Source organism: Ranitomeya variabilis, chromosome 1 (assembly GCF_051348905.1).
Source record: "Ranitomeya variabilis isolate aRanVar5 chromosome 1, aRanVar5.hap1, whole genome shotgun sequence".
In the NCBI taxonomy this organism is placed as follows: Eukaryota; Metazoa; Chordata; class Amphibia; order Anura; family Dendrobatidae; genus Ranitomeya; species Ranitomeya variabilis.
This window is the reverse complement of record NC_135232.1, coordinates 71,244,219-71,270,843: the sequence shown is the minus strand read 5'-3', so window position 1 is coordinate 71,270,843 and position 26,625 is coordinate 71,244,219. Positions and strand designations below refer to the sequence as shown.

Genomic DNA, 26,625 nt, shown 5'->3' with positions numbered 1-26,625 from the left:
TACTTTCCAACATGGTGTCACTTGTGGGGGGTTTCTACTGTTTAGGTACATTAGGGGCTCTGCAAACGCAATGTGACGCCTGCAGACCATTCCATCTAAGTCTGCATTCCAAATGGCGCTCCTTCACTTCCGAGCCCTTCCATGCGTCCAAACGGTGGTTCCCCCCCACATTTGGGGTGTCAGCGCACTCAGGACAAATTGGACAACAAATTTTGGGGTCCGATTTTTCCTGCTACCCTCGGGAAAATACAAAACTGGGGGCTAAAATAATAATTTTTGTGGGAAAAAATTTTTGTTTTATTTTTACGGCTCTGCATTATTAACTTCTGTGAAGCCCTTGGTGGGTCAAAGCGCTCAAAACACATCTAGATAAGTTCCTTAGGGGGTCTACTTTCCAAAATGGTGTCACTTGTGGGGGGTTTCAATGTTTAGGCACATCAGTGGCTCTTCAAACGCAACATGGCGTCCCATCTCAATTCCTGTCAATTTTGCATTGAAAAGTCAAACGGTGCTACTTCCCTTCCGAGCTCTCCCATGCGCCCAAACAGTGGTTTACCCCCACATATGGGGTATCATCGTACTCAGGACAAATTGTACAACAACTTTTGGGGTCCAATTTCTTCTCTTACCCTTGGGAAAATATAAAATTTGGGGTGAAAAGATAATTTTTGTGAAAAAATATGATTTTTTTATTTTACGGTTCTGCATTATAAACTTCTGTGAAGCACTTGGTGGGTCAAAGTGCTTACCACACCTCTAGATAAGTTCCTTAGGGGGTCTACTTTCCAAAATGGTGTCACTTGTGGGGGGTTTCAATGTTTACGCACATCAGGGGCTCTCCAAACGCAACATGACGTCCCATCTCAATTCCTGTCAATTTTGCATTGAAAAGTCAAACGGCGCTCCTTCCCTTCCGAGGTCTCCCATGCGCCCAAACAGTGGTTTATCCCCACATATGGGGTATCAGCGTACTCAGGACAAATTGTACAACAACTTTTGGGGTCCAATTTCTTCTCTTACCCTTGGGAAAATAAAAAATTGGGGGTGAAAAATAATTTTTGTGAAAAAATATGATTTTTTATTTTTACGGTTCTGCATTATAAACTTCTGTGAAGCACTTGGTGGGTCAAAGTGCTCACCACACCTCTAGATAAGTTCCTTAGGGGGTCTACTTTCCAAAATGGTGTCACTTGTGGGGGGTTTCAATGTTTAGGCACATCAGGGGCTCCCCAAACGCAACATGGCGTCCCATCTCAATTCCAGTCAATTTTGCTTTCAAAAGTCAAATGGCGCTCCTTCGCTTCCGAGCTCTGTCATGCGCCCAAACAGTGGTTTACCCCCACATATAGGGTATCGGCGTACTCAGGACAAATTGTACAACAACTTTTGGGGTCCATTTTCTCCTGTTACCCTTGGTAAAATAAAACAAATTGGAGCTGAAGTAAATTTTTTGTGAAAAAAAGTTAAATGTTCATTTTTATTTAAACATTCCAAAAATTCCTGTGAAGCACCAGAAGGGTTAATAAACTTCTTGAGTATGGTTTTGAGCACCTTGAGGGGTGCAGTTTTTAGAATGGTGTCACACTTGGGTATTTTCTATCATATAGACCCCTCAAAATGACTTCAAATGAGATGTGGTCCCTAAAAAAAAATGGTGTTGTAAAAATGAGAAATTGCTGGTCAACTTTTAACCCTTATAACTCCCTAACAAAAAAAAATTTTGGTTCCAAAATTGTGCTGATGTAAAGTAGACATGTGGGAAATGTTACTTATTAAGTATTTTGTGTGACATATCTCTGTGATTTAAGGGCATAAAAATTAAAAGTTGGAAAATTGCAAAATTTTCAAAAATTTTCGCCAAATTTCCATTTTTTTTGCAAATAAACGCAGGTAATATCAAAGAAATTTTACCACTATCATGAAGTACAATAGGTCACGAGAAAACAATGTCAGAATCGCCAAGATCCGTTGAAGCGTTCCAGAGTTATAACCTCATAAAGGGACAGTGGTCAGAATTGTAAAAATTGGCCCGGTCATTAACGTGCAAACCACCCTTGGGGGTGAAGGGGTTAAAGGCTACCTGAGTTCAAAGCCACCAGGGCAGCTGTGAGGCCTGGAAACCTTAAGGTAGACTAAGTTACAGGAGTTCATAGCACCTCGGACACCTGGTGGCTGTGAACTAAGGTTACCAGACTTCACAGCCTCCAGGTGTCACAGCAGCTGGGAACTACAGTAACCTTAAAGTCTCTCTTAAAAAGTCGCTTAAGGTTTCCAGTCCTCATAGCTGCCATGACACCTGGTGGCTGTGAACACAGGTAACCTAAAGGTAAAAATTGAGGTGATGTCAATAAGGTACCTCAGTTCACAGGGGCCGGTTTTCATGAAGGCAGTGCAAGTGCCGGACTGATGACGAGCACTGACATCACCGCTCATCAGTCCGGCACTCGCGCTGCCCTCGTGAGAACCAGCCTCTGTGAACTGAGGTAATCTTACTGAAATCACCTCAGTTTACAACAGCCAGGTCTCATGCAGTACAGCCTCAGACCCAACAGTGGCTGCTGCCCCAGTCTATGGAGCTGCGTTCTTTGATGAACGGGGCTCCATAGACTGGACGAAGAATGACAGGGATCATCATAGGACCTCCATTTTAATTGTGACAGACCATTTTAGATTATTTTTTTTAATAACAAATGGGTAAAAGAGGGAACTTGTAGGGGAGTGATTTTTACAAATAAAGGACTTTTCTGACTCCATCATTTCCAGTCTCCCTTCCCCTCCACACTTCATCATGTGCAGTCCCCCTCCCCCCACTTCATCATGTGTAGTCCCCATCACCCTGCCACATCATCATGTTCAGTCCCTTCCCCTCACACACACTTCATCATATGCAGTCCCCCTCCCCCCACTTCATCATGTGCAGTCCACCTCCACCCACCACTTCAACATGTGCAGTCCCCATCCCCATCACTTCATCATGTGCAGATCCCCTCATCCCACTTCATGTGCAGTCCCCCTCATCCCTCACTTCATCATTTGCAGTCCCCCTCTCCCACTTCATCATGTGCAGTTCCCCTCTCCCCACCATTTCATCATGTGCAGTCTCACTCTCCCCACTTCATCATGGTCAGTCCTTTTCCCCCACTTTATCATGTGCAGTCACCCTCCCCCCACTTCATCATGTGCAGTCACCCTCACCCCCCACTTCATCATGTGCAGTCTCACTACCCCCTTCATCATGTGAAGATCCCCCTCCTCCCCTCACTTATTTAATTCATTTTACAAAGAAAACAAAAAAGTTTTTAATATTTACTGCCCTGATGATAAAGCACAAGAGTGGGTCTTGAACCTGCAGGCCCCCCTCTGTACTGCTGCTCACTGAGCCCCATACAGCAGTAAGGGCAGTAATGCCCTGATGGAGGCCCTGCCCTATCCTTTACTACCACCATTTTACAGCAATTTTACAACACTCCCTTAAGGTTTCCAGGCCTCACAGCTGCCCCGGTGGCTATGAACTCAGGTAACCTTCAAGGTTACCTGAGTTCACAGCTACCGGATCTTGTTGCAGCTGTGATTAGTGTTGAGCGATACCGTCCGATACTTGAAAGTATCGGTATCGGAAAGTATCGGCCGATACCGGCAAAGTATCGGATCTAATCCGATACCGATACCCGATACCAATACAAGTCAATGGGACTCAAGTATCGGACGGTATCCCTGATGGTTCCCAGGGTCTGAAGGAGAGGAAACTCTCCTTCAGGCCCTGGGATCCATATTAATGTGTAAAAGAAAGAATTAAAATAAAAAATATTGCTATACTCACCTCTCCGACGCAGCCTGGACCTCACCGAGGGAACCGGCAGCGTTCTTTGCTTAAAATGCGCGCGTTTACTTCCTTCCGTGACGTCACGGCTTGTGATTGGTCGCGTGCCGCCCATGTGGCCGCGACGCGACCAATCACAGCAAGCCGTGACGTAATTTTCAGGTCCTGAATGCCTAATTCTAGGCATTCAGGATTTTAAAATTACGTTCCGGCTTGTGATTGGTCGCGTCGCGGTCACATGGGCGACGCGACCAATCACAAGCCGTGACGTCACTGGAGGCAGAAAACGCGCGCATTTTAAAATTACGTCACGTCTTGTGATTGGTTGAGTGCCGCCCATGTGACCGCGACGCGACCAATCACAGCAAGCCGTGACATAATTTCAGGTCCTGAATGCCTAATTCTGCATTCAGGACCTGAAAATTACGTCACGGCTTGCTGTGATTGGTCGCGTCGCGGTCACATGGGTGGCACGCAACCAATCACAAGCCGTGACGTAATTTTAAAATGCGCGCGTTTTCTGCCTCCAGTGACGTCACGGCTTGTGATTGGTCGCGTCGCCCATGTGACCGCGACGCGACCAATCACAAGCCGGAACGTAATTTTAAAATCCTGAATGCCTAGAATTAGGCATTCAGGACCTGAAAATTACGTCACGGCTTGCTGTGATTGGTTGCGTCGCGGCCACATGGGCGGCACGCGACCAATCACAAGCCGTGACGTCACGGAAGGAAGTAAACGCGCGCATTTTAAGCAAAGAACGCTGCCGGTTCCCTCGGTGAGGTCCAGGCTGCGTCGGAGAGGTGAGTATAGCAATATTTTTTATTTTAATCCTTTCTTTTACACATTAATGTTGTTTCGATACCGATACCCGATACCACAAAAGTATCGGATCTCGGTATCGGAATTCCGATACCCGCAAGTATCGGCCGATACCCGATACTTGCGGTATCGGAATGCTCAACACTAGCTGTGATACCTGGAAAACTTTAAGAGAGCTTTTAAGGTAGATATTAAGGTTCCTAGAGTTCTTAGCTGCTGGAACATCTGGAGGCTGTCAACTCTAGTAACATTAGTTCACAGTCTCCCATTGTTCGAGCAGCTGTGAATTCAAGTGTCCTTAAAGTCTTTCTTAAGGTTTCCTAGCCTCACAGCTGCCGGGAGACACGGTGGCTGTGAACTCTGGTAACCTAAAGAGCCTCAATTCAGTTCACCTCAATTCAAAGTGGCTAGTTCTCATAAGGGCAGGGTGAGTGCTGGACTGAAAAGCTGTGACATCACCGCTCATCAGTCCAGCGCTCGAGCTACCCTTGTGAGAACCAGCTGCTGTGACTTGAGGTGATGTCAGTAAGATTACCTCAGTTCACAGTGGCAGGTTCTTAGGAGGGCAACCTAAGTGCCAGACTGATGGTGAGCGGTGCCATCGACCTTACTGATGTCACCTCCATTCACAGCAGCCCGGTCTCGCGGAGTATAGTGTCAGACCCAGTAGTGATTGCTGCACCAGTCTATGAAGCTGCTTTCCCTGAACAGGGCTTCATAGACTGGACAAAGGAGATGGGGATCATTGTGAGACCTCTATTGGATTGCAGCAGACCCCTGTGGATAATTTTATGGGGGACAATAAATGGGTAAAAGAGGGAACTTGTAAAATAATGATTTTAACAAATAATGGACTTTTCTGTATGTGTTTCTTTCTTTTGTCTATGGGGTTAGTGATAAGGGTGTCTGACAGGCACCTCTCCATTTCTAACCCCTAGACTTGATATCAGTGGATATTACACAGTTGACATTAACCCCAAAACCACTATCTCGATTGCCACCATGCCAGGGCAATTGGTAAGAGCTTAGGCTAATCACCAAAATTGGAGCAACTAATGGATGTGCCATTTCTGAGACGATTGATGGCTGGTCTTATTAGGCTGAAAAGGGACCAATATCCATGGCCCTTCCCAGCCTATTAATTTCAGCCTGCAGCTCTCTGCTTAACCTATGCTGATTATTAAAAATAGGGGGACCCCAAATCATTTTTTTGAGTGGTCCCTTAGTTTTTAGTAAGGCAAAGCAAACAGCTGTGGGCTGATATTAATAGGCTGGGAAGGTACATGGATATTGGCCAATTCCCAGCATAATAAGACCAGCTCACAGCTGGCTGCTTTCCCTTGACTGGTTATAAAACTAGGGGAGATCACACATCATTTTTTAAAATTATTTATTTATTTCACAAGGTCAGGCCGGGTCACGTGCTGAACCGGCCAATAACAGCCATACCAATATTTGGCTGGAAGTGCCCACAGCCTTAAAGCTTGTTGATTGGCTGCACAATTGCCTTTCAAAAAGCTTTATTACTCTGCTGAACTCAAACAGTAACATGGACGTACAGTAACAAGTCCGTGTTCGGGGTTTGGTACTGGACATTAGGTGTCCAGTACGAACCGCAAACTTTAAAGTTCGGATTTGCTCATCCCTAATCACCATCAAGCAAGAGGGAGCTGCAGAGTAGACATCCCCAGCAAACAAGAGGAGGGAGCTGCAGAGTAGACATCCCCAGCAAACAAGAGGAGGGAGCTGCAGAGTAGACATCCCCAGCAAACAAGAGGAGGGAGCTGCAGAGTAGACATCCCCAGCAAACAAGAGGAGGGAGCTGCAGAGTAGACATCACCAGCAAGCAAGAGCAGGGAGCTGCAGAGTAGACATCATCAGCAAAGATCAAGGACCTGCAGCACTGCTAGAGCCTTTTCATGGTTACTTCTCTTCCTTTGCAGTGTATTACAACAACTTTCACTTGTCTGCCATGTCTTAGTGAGACAGGCATTAGCTGCTTTTCAGGATCCTGAGAGCCACTCATGAGTTACAGGTTTGGGAACAGTGGCTATAATGAAATGAGGAAAGACAACAGAAGTCACACCAGCTTAATCTACAAAGCATTTATTTAAATACACATGTAAACTGTATTAGATATGCTAGACAACTGAAAATGAACCAAAATAAAAAGTTTGTATAACTACACATTTACAAAAAGGTTGAATGGTATTTGATTCACAGAACAAAGATGTACATCTGTAATAAATCCACAGTCTATAAGGATCTCTCCGCTGCTATAAATTATCAGTGTCACATGGAGAGCCGACCTCCCAATAGATGACATGTCCACTTTGCTTGTATTGTTATGTTCTCCCTTAGTCCAATGTCCACACGGTCCTTCTTATACACAGTTATAGAGTAGTGATCAGCGTGGGTTTAACCATTTTATTCCTGATCGAGATCCTTTTTCCTTATCTTTAACACTGTTCCCATCTCCTGAGGCCATTTCAAGTTCTAAGAGCAAAAAAAAAATAGAATTAAATATAATGCAAATATTTTGACAGAGACAGGTCTGACGTTATTATACCACAGAATCCCCCGTCCACCCATCGCCACCAAAAGAGAAAAATATTGTGCCATGCAGGCAATAGCTGGAAAGTATAGCGGAATCACTGGGCTCTCGGGAACCTTTTCGACAGGAGCTACGGGGCAAGTGGAGAAAGGGGGGAGATGGGTGGATGAATGGGGCAGGTGGGGAGGTACAGATACCATTACCTATTTTATTATTTTATAGAAATCACGGGGTTCTTTTGTTTTTAAACGTCGGTAGCCAGACAGCTCTTTTAGCTTACGAAGGGGGATCATTAATTTTTTATAAGAAAATCAGAGATCTAATCACAATGAGAATATATTAAAAATATTACGGTGTTGTCTACTTTATTTTAATCAATTCATTGATGACATGCCTTTGTGGTACTTACTAATATATAAGTATCACAGGTGCCTCTCCTGCATTCTCATGCACTTATTAGTGCCTTCCTTTTCTGTTTCCAAATTAGCAGTTGATGGAGGGGCACGTTACCAGACCTGTCCATCAGCCACCTCCAATTGGAAAACAATGCACATGAAAAAGCTGTTTTCCAAAAGGAGGAGGTTGATGGACAGATCTGGTCACAAGTTCCTCCATCACTGAAAACAGGAGAGCATTCAGTCTGTAAGGAAGAAGTGCAGGAGGAGAACTTTTCATAGTGATAAATTAGTAAATACCACCATGTCATTCCTTAACGTGTTAAAATTTATATAATGTGGACAACTCTTTTAGAGGGTTTTCCACATTATGTTACAAATTCGCAGTCACTCTATGTCACTGCAGACTTGCGAACCCTCACAATGTGCACACTGCCTCTATAAGGACTCTTTAGTGCTGGCGCCGGGAGCAAGCAGTCATGTGACCACAATTATGCAATTTGCATACTTCCAGTCACATCCCAACTAGACTGTCCCGGCCCTCGCTCAATTCACTTTCACTGAGGGAGGCTGCACTCATCTAGTCAGTATGCAACCAAATGAATGCAAATCATATACTTGAGGACATCCACTTATCGCTCCCAGCGCCAATACCGGAGAATCCTTGCAGTGCGAGCAAAGTGAGGATTCACAAGTCTGCAGTCACATGGAGTGACTGCAGATTTGTAGCCTAAAGCCATACAGCCACTTTAATCTACAATCAACAGTAGGTATCACATCAGCGTGGTTAAAAGTGGAGATTCAAATCCTCATCTAACAGAGGGCTAGATCAGCAAATCCTAAAAATGGAGAGAAACTATTTTCATAAAATTGTAATGTGTTCATCACTCCGGCAAAGGACAAGTCAATGTTCTGTTTGCACAGTTGTAACAATGTTGGACCTCCTTCTTATGATTTACATGCTGATGTCATATACATGGATAAAAAATGGACAGCAAAAATTCATGATGGGCTCAAAAAACATAGATAACTGCAAAATAAGCTTCTCCAATGTGAATAGAAGGTCATAATGTAACATTATGGGAAATAAAAGCACAAAAATTAAAGGGGAACTATACTTACAAGTAACTTTTAAGAATAAACAGTTATATGAAGTATGATTCTATTTCTGGCCATTGTGTGACTTATATTCTGCATATTCTTCAGTTTTCCCCTTTGCAGGGTTTACCTCTAATTTTCAGTTGACTCTGAGCTAGAGGATTGAGACTAGTTAGTATGATGTCTCCCATAGATGCACACATAAAGAGATTCCTACTTTGGTAGCATGCAAACAGAAATAGTAAAGGCAAAGGTGATGGTAGAAGGATCAGAAACCCTATCAATGTCATGAACAAATGTATGCCATCAATGATAAATGGAGACTATGGAAACCTATCAGAATATTTTAATTGAAAGATTGATTTGAATGTACTGTGAGGCAGTGACCGGTATCACAGGTAAGTTTCACTGTATGTTCTCCCCAGGATGCGCACGGAGGTGTATTGAGGCCATGGAGGTGCATTGCAGTCACAGGCGTAGCTGTGATTGCAATTGTTAGACAGGGACCAATGTCACAGGTAGGGCTCACTGTGTGTTCCCCCCAGGATGTTCACGGAGGCGTATGAAGACAATGAGAGTGCATTGCAGGAACAGGCATAGCTGTCATTGCAATGAAGACTAAAATAAGTGTTAGTTTTGGGCCTGTTAGTGTCCAAGGCAGAGTTGGGAAAACCTGCTTTGAGGTTGTTGTATTTTGAAATAGGCTGCAGAATGGTATTCGTGCAGTCCGTTTCATTCCAGGCCCATGTTTTTCGTGTGGCAGAAGGCCACAGATCCCAGTTGAAATCCCTGCTGCAACAGAAGTGTTCTGCCTGCAGTCGGGATCTGATTAATAAGCACTACTTCCTAAATGTGTTAGGCTCTGTTCACATGTTGCATTTTTGCTGCGCTTTTTTATTTATGGGCGCAGTGATCATACTGACACCACAATACCATTGGGTGATGAAGAAAAAATAATTATATTTTTACCACCCAAATTTTGTTTTAGCCTCAGATTTTACATTTTCACACAGGTTAATGGGATAAAATGGAACCAAAATTTGTCCCAGAATTTCTGCTGAGTGTGGAAATATCCCATATGTGGCTGTACAGTATTGCTTAGCCAAACAAAGAGATTCTGGAGGGAGGAAACGCTATTTTCCTTCTGGAGCACACATTTTGCTGGAATAGTTTGCGGTCTCCATATACAGAGCCCCTAATTGCTAGAAGAGCAGAATACCTACCCTCAATTTTGGAAATTACACCCCCATGGGAATCTAATGGTGTAGTGACTATTTTGACTCCATTTTCCAGAAACAAGCAGCAGTGGATGTAGGTGAATAAAAATTGCAAACTGCAAACTTGCTTCTGGAGATATGCACTTGTAAATTAGGTGGGCTCTCATCGCTACAAAAATGCCAAACGACTGTGGACTATAAATATGGTTTAGGCACACTGGCATTCAGAATAGAGGGGGCATTTGAATTTGGGAGTGCAGAATTTGATGAATTTCTTTTGGGGGTCATGAACTTATAGTGGTATTCCAGAGCCATTGTGCTATCAGTAACACGGAAGCCCCCTATTTTCCGCTAACAGATGATGAAGCTAAGCGGGGGCTTGCTTTTTTTGTGGATTGATTTGAAGCTTTTGTAGGAAACATTTTACATAACATTTAGAATCACATTTAGCTCTACGCTGAGCACTTTCATCAGGGGTTTACATCTAAATCTATGAGTGACGTGATTCAGATAAAACCACTGAGGGATCCATTCACTATAATGCGGCAGCAGAGTTACTTCATCTGGTCTCTGTTCAGCATTATCTTTCTTTTCAGAGGTGCACAAAATTGTGGCAGACCACGCTTTATGCAGTCATAAAAAGACGAACACCACCGGATCATTGGAGGTCTGATGGTGTCCATAGTGCCTCCATATGCCTCATTATAGGGAATCTTCCACTGGGGGTTCCATCTGAATCATGTATTTCAGAGATTTACACAGAAATCCCGGTGTAAGCGCTCAGTGTAGAGTGCAGGATAAATGTGAGCTGAACTTTTTATGCAAACTTTGGGAGGCAGAATAAACAAAGCAACAGCAGGTGAAGAATTTGTTTTATTTTTTACACCATTCCACATGTGGTATAAGTGATTATAAGACTTTATTCCTTGGGGTCAGTGCGATTACAGCGATACCAGATTTAGATCTGTTTTTTATGTTGGGCTGCTGTCACACATTAAAGATGCTTTTATTGCAAAAGCTAATTTTTGCGTTGCCATATTTTAATAGCTATAATTTATTGATATTTTGGCTGACATAGTCAAGTGAGGGCTTGTTTTTTGCGGGACGATTTGATGTTTTTATTGGTAGTATTTTCAAGCACAGGACATTTTTTGATCCCTTTCTATTCTGATTTTTTGGAGGTAGAATGAAAAAACAGCTATTCGGGAATGGTATTTTGGGATTTTTTTATGCCATTCCACGTGTGGTGAAATTGATAAGACAGATTAATTCTTCAGGTCAGTAAGATTACAGCGATAACACATTTATATTCCGTATTTTTCAGACTATAAGACGCACCTTTCCCCAAAAAATTTGGGAGGAAAACAGGGGGGTGTCTTATAATATGAATGCAGGCTTACCGGGGGGATTCGACAGAGGTGTGACGATGCTGCGGCGGTGGGTGGTGCATCACTGATTTCCCTGCGGCCATCTACCTAAAGATGTGGGCCGCTGGAGGCCTCAAGAAAATAGCTGCCGGAGGCCGCGTGTGTGCAGATGGAAATCTCGGTGGCTTCAAGAAAATTGCCACCGAGATTTCAATCTGCGCACATGCGGCCTCTGTCTGCCATTTACCTGAAACCTCCGGTGGCCCACGGCTCAAGGAAGATGGCCGCAGGGAAACAGGTGATGCACTTGACTCTGCTCACCATGGACACCAGGCCGCGGTGTCGCCACATTTCTGCTTCCGGTATCCTGAAGAAGGGACCCTGCTCCATGCTCCACAGCAGCGCACCCCGGGAATGCAGAATTTCCCCACTTCTGCCGCCACCAGCATCCTGAGGATGGGACCCTGCTTCAGCTCTGCCTCACTGTTGACACCGGACCCGCAGTAACGCACTATGAGACTGCAGCATTGCCCCACTTCTGCTGCCGCCGGCTTCCTGAGGAAGGGACCTTGCCTTCTGGGACCCTGCTGTATCACCGCCGGCTCTCAGGTAAGATACCTTAAATTCGGACAATAAGACGGACCCCCATCTTATAAAAATCTTTTATCTGCTATTTTTCACCCCAAAATTTGGGGTGCGTCTTATGGTCTGTAACATCTTATAGTCCCAAAAATACGGTAGTTTTTTTATGTTTTGGCACTTTTAAACATTAAAAACTTTTATAGAAAAAAGAATTATTTTTGCATCACTTTATTCTGGGAGCTATAACTTTTTTATTTTTCTGCTGATGGGACTGTATGGTGGCTTGTTTTTTGTGGGACAAGATACCATTTTAAGTTACATTCGTCTTTTTGATCGCATTTTATTCCACGTTTTTTGGTGGTATGATGATAAAGCATAGTTTTTTGCCTTATTTTTTATTTATTTTTTAATGGTGTTCAGTGAAGGGGTTAACTAGTCAGACAGTTTTATAGGTCAGGTCATTCGAGATGTGGTGATGTGAAATACGTGTACTTTTTTTGTTTTTTGTTTTAACATAAATAAATTTATGTACTGGATTCATATTTTTTATTTTATTCTTTTTATGTTGACTTTTCCTAGGATGGGACATCAACATCACACGGCATTGCAAAGCATTAGATCAGCATTAGTGATGAGCGAGTGTACTCGTTGCTTGGGTTTTCCCGAGCATGCTCGGGTGACCTCCGAGTATCTATGACTCCTCGGAGATTTAGTTTTCATCGCAGCAGCTGAATGATTTACAGCTACTAGACAGCTTGATTACATGTGGGGATTCCCTAGCAACCAGGCAACCCCCACATGTACTCAGCCTGGCTAGTTGCTGTAAATCATTCAGCTGCTGTGATGAAAACTAAATCTCGGAACACTAACAAATTCTCGGAGACCACCCGAGCGTGCTCAGGAAAACCCGAGCAACGAGTACACTCGCTCATCACTAGTCAGCATCTGACGTGCAGGGAGGAGGCGAGTCAGCTTGTGTTCTGAGCATGAGCTGACAGGCCACCGTCCCTGGGTGACACCGCGGTCATCTTTCAGCTGTGTCAATGGGAGCACAGAGGGAACTCCTTCCCTCTGCAATGCCCCGCGATGTAGCTGTCACTATTGACAATGGCATTACAGGGGTTAAATGCCCGCAGTCTGCGTGAGGAACAATGTTGGGCATTGCTGCAGGGTGTCATCTCTCATATAGAGCGTTGCGATGCAGTGCCATATAAGGCACATGGCGGGAAGCAGTGAAATTAGTGATGTATACAAAGTAAACATTGCATGATCAAGGTGTAAAATTGAACAATGCCTCTGGCCGACCAAAGTTTAAAAGTAAACAGTGTCCAACAAACTCAATGCTCTGTCCATGTCCTAGGTAAACTATTCAGGACCAATTAACCACCCCCAATATTACATTTGTAATTGTGTAAATTTTCATGAACTTATGTGAGCTTTTTTGTTCAGAATAGTCACTATTTTTTCAGACATAAAAATATTTTTCCACTAAATAATTTGATCAAGTTGCCCTTTTTCAAAAAATGGTTTCATGGCTTTAAATATGTCGTGCATTGCTGACATTGTGTTCATGCTTCTGTGGTGGAATCAAAGCTGAACATTGGGATCCTGAAAAATGCAGCAAAAATGCAGAAAAAAAGTGCAGAAAAAAGGAGCAAAAAAGCATAAAAACCTGTTTTCTTAGCAGCTTTTTTACTGCCTAAAGAGCAGGTTGTGCTTGAACATAACCTAAGTGTCATTTCAGGAGAACTTGCAGCAGTTTCTCTTTGAAATAGTGTTGTCCTTTAACATACACACCTTCACAGACAAAGATGGGGTAGATCACAAGGAGACACTATGAGGCTGCCGTCACACTAGCAGTATTTGGTCAGTATTTTACATCAGTATGTGTAAGTCAAAACCAGGAGTGGGTGATAAATGCAGAAGTGGTGCATATGTTTCTATTATACTTTTCCTCTATTTGTTCCACTCCTGGTTTTGGCTTACAAATACTGATGTAAAATACTGACCAAATACTGCTAGTGTGACGGCAGCCTGACTGGTATGGAGAACACTTTGTAGGAGAATGACCGCCAACATCTTCCTATTAGTGATGAGCGAATATACTCGTTACTCGAGATTTCTCGAGCACGCTCGGGTGTCCTTCGAGTATTTTTTAGTGCTCGGAGATTTAGTTTTTCTTGCCGCAGCTGCATGATTTACATCTGTTAGCCAGCATAAGTACATGTGGGGGTTGCCTGGTTGCTAGGGAATCCCCACATGTAATCAAGCTGGCTAACAGATGTAAATCATTCAGCTGCGGCAAGAAAAACTAAATCTCCGAGGACTAAAAAATACTCAGAAGACACCCGAGCGGCAAGAAAAACTAAATCTCCGAGGACTAAAAAATACTCAGAAGACACCCGAGTATATTCGCTCATCACTACTTCCTATACATACAAAATGGTGCTCTATGCTTAAAAGCAAAAAGTGAGGCTGTCTCCCATAATAACTCTTCAGATTTCAGTCCTCATAGTATCGGTGTATTGCAAGGGGGAACATACCAGAAGATGAAGAGGGTCGTCGTTTGTTTGGAGGTTTGGCTTCAGTCAACTGGAAAAAAGGAAATTTCATGCATTTCCCTGTCACACGGTCACATATTCCAGAAGGGCAGTTGCATGTTCCTCTGCAGTCCATCCCATAGGAGCCATATGGACATTCTGGAATAAAACAAGAAGAAAGTTTCAACATTGTATTTGTCATAAAGGTAATTCATTTGTTCAGTGTGAAATTATGATACCAAATACCAATGTAGTGTTAGGTATAATGCGGAATCTTGGTCAAACACACTGCAATGTCTGCAGAGAATCAAATTCATTTATTTATTGGACCACCGAATAGGAGATGATCAGCAGAACTTGGCAGCTGGTTTAAATCTAAATCAAATCAGTATTTAGTGTGACAGTTCTTCAAAACAGCATCAATTCGTCAAGGTACAGTTTTGAAGGAACTCAAAAGGGAAGTTGTTCCAAACATCTGGGAGGACTAATCAAATTTTTATGTGGCTTCTGAAAATTATTTTGTTTCTTCATGTAATCCCATACAGACTCAATGACATTTAGATCAGAGCTCAGTGGGGCCGTATTATCACTTCCAGGACTCCTGAAGCAGTAGAGTAGCTACCAGGGCAAAAGAGGCTGTGGTCACCCCAGGTCCACCCTAGCTATGCTACTTTTAACTGTATCGGCATGCCCAGTGCGCCAATACAGTTAAACTCTGCAGCAGAGCAGGGAGACCAATGGATGCAACGCAGGTGCTATTGGCCAGTGATTCAGGGGTCCCAGTGCCAGCACTGGTACTGGGTCCTCCGCCCGTCATCACAAGTTCAACTGCATCGTCATCCTGGATGCCGATACTGTTGAAAGCAATGATTGTGGAAGGAGAATCAGCCGATGCTTCCTTCTTCATCATTATTCCTCAGTGTCTGATGTTAGTATTGATTTTTTTTTTAAATTAATCAGTGAGAACATTGTGGTATCCATAACAATGTATGGAGGACTATGGGGAGTGCATTATATGGTATGGAGGACTATGGGGAGTGCATTATACTATATGGAGGACTATGAGAAGTACATTATACAGTATGGAAGACAATGGGGAGTGCATTATACTATATGGACTATGGGGAGTGCATTATACTATATAGAGGATTATGAGGTGCATTATTATATGGAGGACTATGGGGAGAGCGTTATACTATATGGAGGACAATGGGGAATGTATTACACTATAAGGGGGAATATGGAAAGTGCATTATAATCTCTGCAGCCGAGTCCTGGCTGGAAGAAGTTGTCATGCCTGTCTGGGCCAGATGGAAAAGACAGGAAAAATGAATGACTGCAGCAGAAAGAACGTTAATTTTATGCAGGCTTGGACTGGCCTACAGGGTAACAGGGGAATCCCCAAGTGGGCCCCTGTGTAGATCTGGGCCCCCAACCCCACTGAATGGGCAGTACTTGGCAAAATACACTTGATTCTTTCTGTACAGAAAAAAGCAGCATCTCATCATTCATTAACCACGCTACCTAGTTTATGATTATATAGAGATTTAGGTAAATTTGTGAATGAAGGTAGTATAATATTTGCATGCAGGTGAAAAGTGGGCCCCCCTCCAAAGTCAATGTTACTGGTGGGCTCTTGTCACCCCAGTCCGACACTGACTGTATGTCACTATTTGTAACTGTATGGTAATCTATTACATGTTCTACAGCACTGGTACAGTATGTACCGCTATATGGAGGTAATATCCTGCACTGTTAGGGTCCGCCACCATTGTTGTAATCAGGATTACCTGGTTAGGGGCCCAATCAGAATTCCCCCTCATCAAAATCCTAGCTACACCTACGTGCTGAAGATGGTTCTTAATGACATTGGCTGTGTGTTTGATGTCATTGCCCTGTTGTGGAAAAAAATTGGAGCCTATCAGACGTCTCCCTGATGGTATTACATGACGCATAAGTATCTCACTCTGCAGCCCAGCAATGAGGACAGTGTTAGTCCTGACCAAATCCTCATCTCCATCTGCTGATATGCAGCCTAAAACTGGCAAAGACCCTCCATCATTTTTCACTATTGCCTGCAGACACTCATTTTTGTAGCGCTCTGCAGACCTTTGTCGAACAAGCTGCCTTCTGTTACAACCAAATATTTCACATTTTAACTCATCACCAGTCAAGAGAACCTATTTCCACATTTCTTCACCATAGTTCCTTTGTTTTCATGCAGAGTTGTGTCAATTGGCCTTGTTTTCATGTCTAAAGTATGTTTTTGGTCACAATTCTTCCGTGAAGATCACTTCGTGCCAGACTTCTCCAAACAATAGATGGTGGTACCTGCATACCTTCCGATTTCTTAAGAAGGTAAGCATGTTGTGTCATTTCCTCTACTGCCCTAAATTTCTTTGTTTGACCATTACATCATCAACATTGCTCATTTCTTGGTGCTTCTTCAACAGAGCTTGAACACATAGATATAGATATCTCTTTTTTAAATTCACTTTGCATTTTGTTAATTGATAAAAATAAGCTATGAACATTTCTACTTTCGAAAGACATTCTTAGTTTGTAGGATTCTTTCCACACCTACCTAAAACTTTTGCACAGTACTAACATATATTATTCGTATAATCCGCAAGGTCTCTTTCAAATTTCAATTTTTTATTTCAATTTTTCATTATTCATGATTTGATCCTCCAGTTTTGCAATATTTCCTTTTAATTGGAGATCTGCAGTTAAAGAGACCTCAGGGATTATACGAATAATGAAGTTTATACAGTCATATGAAAAAGTTTGGGCACCCCTATTAATCTTAAGCTTAATGTTTTATAAAAATTGTTTTTTTTGCAACAGCTATTTCAGTTTCATATATCTAATAACTGTTGGACACAGTAATGTTTCTGCCTTGAAATGAGGTTTATTGTACTAACAGAAAATGTGCAATCTGCATTCAAACAAAATTTGACAGGTGCATAAGTATGGGCACCCTTATCATTTTCTTGTTTTAAATACTCCTACCTACTTTTTACTGACTTACTAAAGCACTTTTTTTGGTTTTGTAACCTCATTGAGCTTTGAACTTCATAGCTAGGTGTATGCAATCATGAGAAAAGCTACTTAAAGTGGCCACTTGCAAGTTGTTCTCCTGTTTGAATCTCCTCTGGAGAGTGGCATCATGGGCTCCTCAAAACAACTGTCAAATGATCTGAAAACAAAGATTATTCAACATAGTTGTTCAGGGGAAGGATACAAAAAGCTGTCTCAGAGGTTTAACCTGTCAATTTCCACTGTGAGGAACATACTAAGGAAATGGAAGAACACAGGTACAGTTCTTGTTAAGGCCAGAAGTGGCAGGCCAAGAAAAACATCAGAAAGGCAGAGAAGAAGAATAGTGAGATCAGTCAAGGACAATTCTCAGACCACCTCCAGAGATCTGCAGCATCAACTTGCTGCAGATGGTGACTGTATCTGCAAAAGAAACCGAGAAATATCTTGCAGAGATAATAGACCTATTTTAAAGGGGTTTGGGGATAAAAAACGCACACAAAAAAACACTTATGCTAAAAGAGTCAGCTTTATGGATACTGACTGCTCATGCGATTTTTCAGATGGTGCTACATCAGGGGAACGATCAGATTCATCAGCTGATAATCAAAGTCAAAAGTGAAAGTATGACCAGAAAAAATACAGTGCATAATAAAAACTCTACCAAAATAAATTTTGGAAACATGAATCATTAAGAAAACTTAACAAGAAAAGGAGGGGAGGTAGCAAAACACGAGAGAAACAAATACGCAAGAGAAGATAAAACTGCACAAGAAATAGTTGTTAATTTATCAAGCTACAACATAAGTGACTCGCAAATTTCCCTTCTATCGAATGGTTTTAACTTTTTCCCAATGAGTGTGATGTATTTAAAACAATTCCTGATGTGAATAAATTTGTAAGGTCATTAACTCTTTGTTGTCATTTTGAAGATAATACAGAATCAGACATGGAAGGAAACTCAGCAGTCTCTATGGATTGTTTTCTACCAATTTTAGACATTAATTCATTTGAAGAACAATGTGCACCTCATAACCTGCGATTATTGTCTAGTGAAGGACTACAGGATACTGTTAATCTGAATCCACTTTTTTCTACAATGAATGAATATTTCTACACTATACATTCACAACCACCAATTCTAGACACTTTTCAAGAACTAGTAGAACTGGAATTGCATAAACTTAAAGCCTCATTACCGTTATAACATAATTCTTCAAATTTAACCAGAGATGAAAAAATTAGTTATAGAAGATTTACGGAAGAACAAAGATCTTTTAATTCGGCGGGCGGATAAGAGGGGTGCTATAGTTTTAATGAATACGGAGTTGTATAAAATATTAAACTTAAAAATGTTGCAAGATCCAAAATTTCACCAGGAATTAAGCTGTAATCCTACAGGAAAAAGTAAAATCATATTAGATTTATTACTCAAAGAAGGCCAATCTACGGTAGTACCGTATATACTCGAGTATAAGTCGACCCGAGTATAAGCCGAGGCACCTAATTTTGCCACAAAAAACTGGGAAAACTTATTGACTAGAGTAAAATCCGGGTATGCTCCTCATCCCCAACCTTGTATGCATATCTCCCAATCCCTGTCCTTGTAAGGATGGCTCCTCATCCCCATCCTTGCATTCATGGCTCCTTATTCCCATCCTTGTCTGCATGTCCCCTTATTCCCATCCTTGTCTGCATGGCTCCTTATTCCCATCCTTGTCTGCATGGCTTCTTATTCCTATCCTTGTCTGCATGGCTCCTTATCCCCGTCCTTGTATGCATGGCTCCTTATTCCCATCCTTGTCTGCATGGCTCCTTATTCCCATCCTTGTCTGCATGGCTCCTTATTCCTATCCTTGTCTGCATGGCTCCTTATCCCCTCTCTTTGTATGCATGGCTCCAATAAAAAACCATCCTACTTACCTTTCTTGCGTGCCCTCGCTGCATCTCGTTCTGGCGCCACCAGCACTTCCAGCTGAGTGATCACGTGTCCCTGCTCATTAAAGTAATGAATATTCACTCCATGCCTATGGGAGTGGCGAGGGGTGAATATTCATTATCTTAATGAGCGGAGGACAAGTGATCGCTCTGCCGGAAGACTGGCACCGAAAGGAGATGAAGCGAGTGCACGCAGGGAAGATAAGTAGGATGTGTGCTGGAAGCCGGCATGTTGTGAATTCTGTTTGTGGGCTCCCCCGGTGGTGTTTTATGGTATTGCCACTTATTTGCCTTCTTCTATCCTTGATCACCTGTTGACACCCATTAGGGGAGTTTCCTATTTAAGGCTGCTTGGCTGCTGGTCCGATGCCGGCCAACAATGTATCAGTAGCATTCTGTTGCATTCTCCTGCCTCAAGTTCCAGTTCAGCTAAGTTGAATTTTGTTCCTAGTTAATGTTATTTTTTGTCCAGCTATCTGCAATGTGACTCTCTGCAGCTGGAAGCTCTCGTGGACTGAAATTGCCACTCCAGTGGCATGAGTTGTCACTGGAGTTTTAAAGTAATTTCAGGATGGTGTTTTTGAGTAGTGTTTTGAAGTTGACCGTGAAGTAACTCTTTCCTGTACTTCTGCTATCTAGTAAGCGGACCTCACTGTGCTAAATCTGCTGTTCATCCTACGTATGTCTTTTCCTCTTGACTCACCGTCAATATTTGTGGGGGCCTGCTATCTCCTTTTGGGGTTCATCTCTGGAGGTAAGGCAGGCCTGTATATTCCTCTGATAGGGGTAGTTAGATCTCCGGCTGGCGCGTGGTGTCTAGGGCATCGTAGGAAACACTCCCCGGCTACTTCCAGTGTTGTGTCAGGTTCAGGTCACGGTCACTTTAGTTTCCATCACCCGAGAGCTAGTCCGTTTGTTATTTTTGATTTCCCTGCCACTGGGAAAATCATAACAGTTTGGCCGGCCATGTGTGTTAAAACTATGCACTAAAGCAGGAAAGGATATGAAAAGGTTTTTTTTTTTCCTTCTGTGTTTGGAAAGTGCACCTTAGTGCTTATTTGTACTCCTTGCTTAAACTGCAGTCTTCAGCCTTTTTTTTTTTTCCTCTCCTCTTAATCTTTGAATGGCTTTGGTTACACCTGTTTGAATCATGGATCCACAGAGTTTGGTTGCAGGTCTGAATAACCTGGCTTCAAAGGTCCAGAACTTACAAGATTTTGTTATACGTGCTCCAATGTCTGAACCTGAGATCCCTATGCCTGAATTTTTTTCCGGAGACAGATCCCGTTTTTTGAATTTCAGAGAGAATTGTAAATTGTTTTTGTCTCTGAAATCTCACTCTGCTGGTGATCCTGCGCAACAGGTTAAAATTGTTATTTCTCTGTTGCGGGGTGACCCACAAAGTTGGGCATTTGCATTGTCGCCAGGGGATCCTGCGTTATTAAATGTAGATGCGTTTTTTCTGGCTTTGGGGTTGCTTTATGAAGAACCTAATTTAGAGATTTTGGCTGAGAAAGCCTTGATAGCTCTTTCCCAAGGGCAAGATGAAGCTGAGATATACTGCCAGAAATTTCGTAAATGGTCGGTACTTACTAAATGGAATGAGTGCGCTCTAGCAGCTAATTTCAGAGAAGGTCTCTCTGATGCCGTGAAGGATGTCATGGTGGGGTTCCCTGTGCCTACAGGTCTGAATGATGCCATGAAATTGGCTATCCAGATTGATCGGCGTTTACGGGAGCGCAAATCTGTGCACCATATGGCGGTATCTTCTGAGCAAAAATCTGTGCACCATATGGCGGTATCTTTTGAGCAAAAACCTGTGCACCATATGGCGGTATCTTCTGAGCAAAAACCTGTGCACCATATGGCGGTATCTTCTGAGCAAAAACCTGTGCATCATTTGGCGGTGACCTCTGAAAAGGCACCAGAGCATATGCAATGCGATAGTGTATTGTCTAGAGGCGAACGACAGAATTACAGGCGCAAAAATGGGTTGTGCTTCTATTGTGGAGATCCAGCTCATGTTATATCAGCATGCTCTAAACGCATAAAGAAGGTTGATAAAAAGGTTGATAAATCTTTTTCTATGGGTACCTTGCAGTCTAAATTTCTTTTGTCCGTGACATTGATTTGTACTTTATCATCTGTTACTGTGGATGCTTATGTGGATTCTGGCGCCGCTCTGAGTCTCATGGATTGGTCCTTTGCCAAGCGTTGTGGGTTTGATTTAGAGCCTCTGGAGGTTTCTATTCCCTTAAAGGGTATTGATTCTACACCTTTGGCTAGCAATAAACCACAATATTGGACACAAGTGACTATGCATCTTTCCCCAGACCATCAGGAGATTATTCGTTTCCTTGTGTTATATAATCTACATGACGTATTAGTACTTGGATTACCATGGTTACAAATTCATAATCCAGTCTTGGACTGGAGATCAATGTCTGTGCTGAGCTGGGGATGTCGGGGGATTCATGGGGATGCACCTTTGGTTCCCATTTCTTCATCTACTCCCTCTGAGATCCCAGCATTTCTGTCAGATTTTTATGATGTCTTTCAGGAGCCTAAAACTGATTCTCTCCCCCCTCACAGAGAGTGTGACTGCGCTATTGAGTTGATTCCCGGTAGTAAATTTCCTAAGGGTCGCTTGTTTAATTTGTCTGTACCTGAACATACTGCTATGCGGGAGTATATCAGAGAATCTTTAGAAAAGGGTCATATTCGCCCCTCTTTGTCTCCATTGGGGGCAGGGTTTTTCTTTGTGGGTAAAAAGGATGGTTCATTGAGACCTTGTATCGACTATCGACTTCTGAATAAGATTACTGTTAAATACCAGTACCCGTTACCTTTACTGACTGATCTTTTTGCTCGCATAAAGGGGGCGAAGTGGTTCACTAAGATCGATCTACGTGGTGCGTATAATTTGGTGCGGATTAAGCAGGGGGATGAGTGGAAGACCGCATTTAATACGCCTGAAGGCCATTTTGAGTATTTGGTAATGCCTTTCGGTCTCGCGAATGCCCCTTCCGTTTTTCAGTCCTTTATGCACGATATTTTCCGTGAATATCTGGATAAATTTATGATTGTGTATTTGGATGATATTTTGATTTTTTCGGAGGACTGGGAATCTCATGTTCAACAGGTCAGGAGAGTTTTTCAGGTTTTACGAGCTAATTCTCTATTTGTGAAGGGCTCAAAGTGTATTTTTGGGGTTCAGAGAATTTCCTTTCTGGGATATATTTTTTCCCCTTCATCTATGGAGATGGACCCTGTTAAGGTTCAGGCTATTTGTGATTGGATACAACCTACTTCTCTAAAGAGTCTTCAGAAATTCTTGGGATTTGCTAATTTCTATCGCCGATTCATAGCGGGTTTTTCTGCCATTGCTAAACCTTTGACTGATTTGACCAAGAAGGGTGCTGATGTTGCTAATTGGTCCTCTGCGGCTGTGGAGGCCTTTCGGGAGCTTAAGCACCGCTTTTCTTCTGCTCCTGTGTTGCGCCAGCCTGATGTTTCGCTCCCGTTCCAGGTTGAAGTAGATGCTTCCGAGATCGGAGCAGGTGCAGTTTTGTCGCAGAAAGGTCCTGACTGCTCAGTGATGAGACCATGTGCGTTTTTCTCTCGAAAGTTTTCGCCCGCTGAGCGAAATTATGATGTTGGAAATCGGGAGCTCTTGGCCATGAAGTGGGCATTTGAGGAGTGGCGTCATTGGCTTGAGGGTGCTAGACACCAGGTGGTGGTCTTGACTGACCACAAAAATCTAATTTATCTTGAGTCAGCCAGGCGTCTGAATCCTAGACAGGCGCGCTGGTCGTTGTTTTTCTCTCGATTTAACTTTGTGGTCTCATATCTGCCTGGGTCTAAGAATGTGAGGGCGGATGCCCTCTCTAGGAGTTTTGAGCCTGACTCGCCTGGTGATTCCGAACCTACTGGCATCCTGAAGGATGGGGTGATATTGTCAGCTGTCTCCCCAGACCTGCGGCGCTCTTTGCAGGAGTTTCAGGTGGATAGGCCTGATCGCTGTCCGCCTGGTAGACTGTTTGTCCCTGATGACTGGACCAGTAGAGTTATTTCGGAGGTTCACTCTTCCGCGTTGGCAGGTCATCCTGGAATTTTTGGCACCAGGGATCTGGTGTCTAGGTCCTTCTGGTGGCCTTCCTTGTCTCGAGATGTACGTATTTTTGTGCAGTCTTGTGATGTTTGTGCTCGGGCTAAGCCCTGCTGTTCCCGGGCCAGCGGGTTGTTGTTGCCCTTGCCTATTCCTAAGAGGCCTTGGACGCACATCTCTATGGACTTTATTTCTGACCTTCCTGTTTCTCGTAGGATGTCCGTCATCTGGGTGGTGTGTGACCGTTTTTCCAAGATGGTTCACTTGGTACCTTTGCCCAAATTGCCCTCCTCCTCTGAGCTGGTCCCTCTATTTTTTCAGAATGTTGTGCGTTTGCATGGTATTCCTGAGAATATAGTTTCTGACAGGGGTACTCAGTTTGTGTCTAGATTTTGGCGGGCGTTCTGTGCCAGGATGGGCATCGACTTGTCGTTTTCGTCTGCATTCCATCCTCAGACTAATGGCCAGACTGAGCGTACTAATCAGACCTTGGAGACTTACTTGAGGTGTTTTGTGTCCGCTGATCAGGACGATTGGCTTGATTTTTTGCCATTGGCAGAGTTTGCCCTTAACAATCGGGCCAGTTCTGCCACTTTGGTTTCTCCATTTTTTTGTAATTCAGGGTTTCACCCTCGCTTTTCGTCCGGTCAATTGGAATCTTCGGATTGTCCTGGAGTAGATGCTGTGGTTGATAGAATGCATCAGATTTGGGGACAGGTTGTGGACAATCTGAAGTTGTCCCAGGAGAAGACTCAACAGTTCACTAATCGTCATCGGCGTGTCGGTCCTCGTCTTTGTGTTGGGGACCTGGTTTGGTTGTCTTCTCGATTTGTTCCTATGAAGGTCTCGTCTCCTAAGTTTAAGCCTCGGTTTATCGGCCCTTATAGGATTCTGGAGGTTCTCAATCCTGTGTCCTTTCGTTTGGACCTCCCAGCATCTTTTACTATTCATATGTTTTTCATCGGTCATTATTGCGGAGGTATGAGGTGCCGGTTGTTCCGTCTGCTGATCCTCCTGCTCCTGTGCTGGTTGAGGGTGAGTTGGAGTATGTGGTAGAAAAGATCTTGGACTCCCGTGTTTCCAGACGGAAACTTCAGTATCTGGTTAAGTGGAAAGGCTATGGTCAGGAGGATAATTCTTGGGTGACAGCATCTGATGTTCATGCTCCTGATTTGGTTCGTGCATTCCATAGTGCTCATCCAGATCGCCCTGGTGGTTCTGGTGAGGGTTCGGTGCCCCCTCCTTAAGGGGGGGGTACTGTTGTGAATTCTGTTTGTGGGCTCCCCCGGTGGTGTTTTATGGTATTGCCACTTATTTGCCTTCTTCTATCCTTGATCACCTGTTGACACCCATTAGGGGAGTTTCCTATTTAAGGCTGCTTGGCTGCTGGTCCGATGCCGGCCAACAATGTATCAGTAGCATTCTGTTGCATTCTCCTGCCTCAAGTTCCAGTTCAGCTAAGTTGAATTTTGTTCCTAGTTAATGTTATTTTTTGTCCAGCTATCTGCAATGTGACTCTCTGCAGCTGGAAGCTCTCATGGACTGAAATTGCCACTCCAGTGGCATGAGTTGTCACTGGAGTTTTAAAGTAATTTCAGGATGGTGTTTTTGAGTAGTGTTTTGAAGTTGACCGTGAAGTAACTCTTTCCTGTACTTCTGCTATCTAGTAAGCGGACCTCACTGTGCTAAATCTGCTGTTCATCCTACGTATGTCTTTTCCTCTTGACTCACCGTCAATATTTGTGGGGGCCTGCTATCTCCTTTTGGGGTTCATCTCTGGAGGTAAGGCAGGCCTGTATATTCCTCTGATAGGGGTAGTTAGATCTCCGGCTGGCGCGTGGTGTCTAGGGCATCGTAGGAAACACTCCCCGGCTACTTCCAGTGTTGTGTCAGGTTCAGGTCACGGTCACTTTAGTTTCCATCACCCGAGAGCTAGTCCGTTTGTTATTTTTGATTTCCCTGCCACTGGGAAAATCATAACACCGGCAGCTGTGGACATAACTACTGTGCGCACCATAAAAGAAATTAATATTCACTGCCAGCACAGTGAATATTCATTTCTCTTTAGCAGCGGACATAGTTACAGCCGCAGCCGCCGGCTCCTGCCTCTGTGACCCGCTGCTCCACCACCTTCCCCCCCGCCATCTTTCTGGGACAAATGACTCGTGTATAAGTCGAGGGGGGCATTTTCAGCAGAAAAAAATGTGCTGGAAAACTCAGCTTATACACGAGTATATACGGTATTTAATGAAAAAATTGTAGAAAAACTTAAGATAGAATGTCCAATAGTACCTATTATTCGCTTACTACCAAAAGTTCATAAAGAAATCTTCCCTCCCCCACTAAGACCAATTGTAGCTGGGATAGGTAGTCTGAATGAACCCTTAAGTTCCTAGGTGATTTGCATCTTCAACCCTTGGTGAGAAGTCTCCCTACTTATTTAAGAGATACTAAACATGTCATTACTTCTTTGGATAGTAGAGTGGCCTAGAGGATGTATATGGCTTAGCTGTGATGTTATTAATTTATATCCCGCATGATAAAGCATGTTTGGTTCTACAGAGACATTTGAAGTTATATAGCAAATACTCAGCTGCCACACAAGAAGTTATAGTGATGGCAGTGGGATATTTGCTTCAAAATAACTATTTTTCATTTAACAACATCTTCTTCCTTCAGAAACAAGGCACCCCTATGGGAGCAGGCTTCTCGCCCTCTTTGGCTAATATCTACATGTCATATTCGGAAGAATTGTATGTGTTTTCAGATGCCAATCCCTATTACTCCCTGTGAGGAAAATGTATAATATAAGTAGTAGTTTCTCTGCCTGTTAGCACCAGCTGAGGGATTTTTGCACTTTTGACCATGGTCCCCAAGAACACATGGCAGACACTGGGCTCAAAACCCCCCCTTCCCATAACTTCAGGATTTAGCTTTCCTTCTCAGAGAGTGTGGGGGTTTTATGAGAGCCAAGGTACACGAAAATATATATTCGCAAAGTCCATCGGAGGATCTATCCATCACTCTAAGCACAGGCTTCTAAATCCATCTGGTGAAGAAGTAGGGATTGCTCTGTAAATAATAGGACATATTTGATCTCATTAGAAAGCCCACGTTAATCCGAGATGAATGCTGGTTTTGTTAG

General features: G+C 43.2%; 1 protein-coding gene across 1 annotated transcript in view; it reads right to left on the bottom strand.

The window, feature by feature from the left end:
• Positions 1–6,732: 6,732 nt before the first annotated feature.
• The window catches only part of ESM1 (endothelial cell specific molecule 1), a 28,834-nt gene continuing 8,941 nt past the window's right edge, over positions 6,733–26,625 (bottom strand). The window contains exons 2-3 of the mRNA XM_077280745.1: positions 14,399–14,554; positions 6,733–7,138 (exon numbers count right to left, since the gene is read on the bottom strand). Coding sequence (XP_077136860.1) covers positions 7,050–7,138; positions 14,399–14,554 — 245 coding nt within the window. The 3' untranslated portion in view covers positions 6,733–7,049. The remainder of the gene's footprint in view (positions 7,139–14,398; positions 14,555–26,625) is intronic.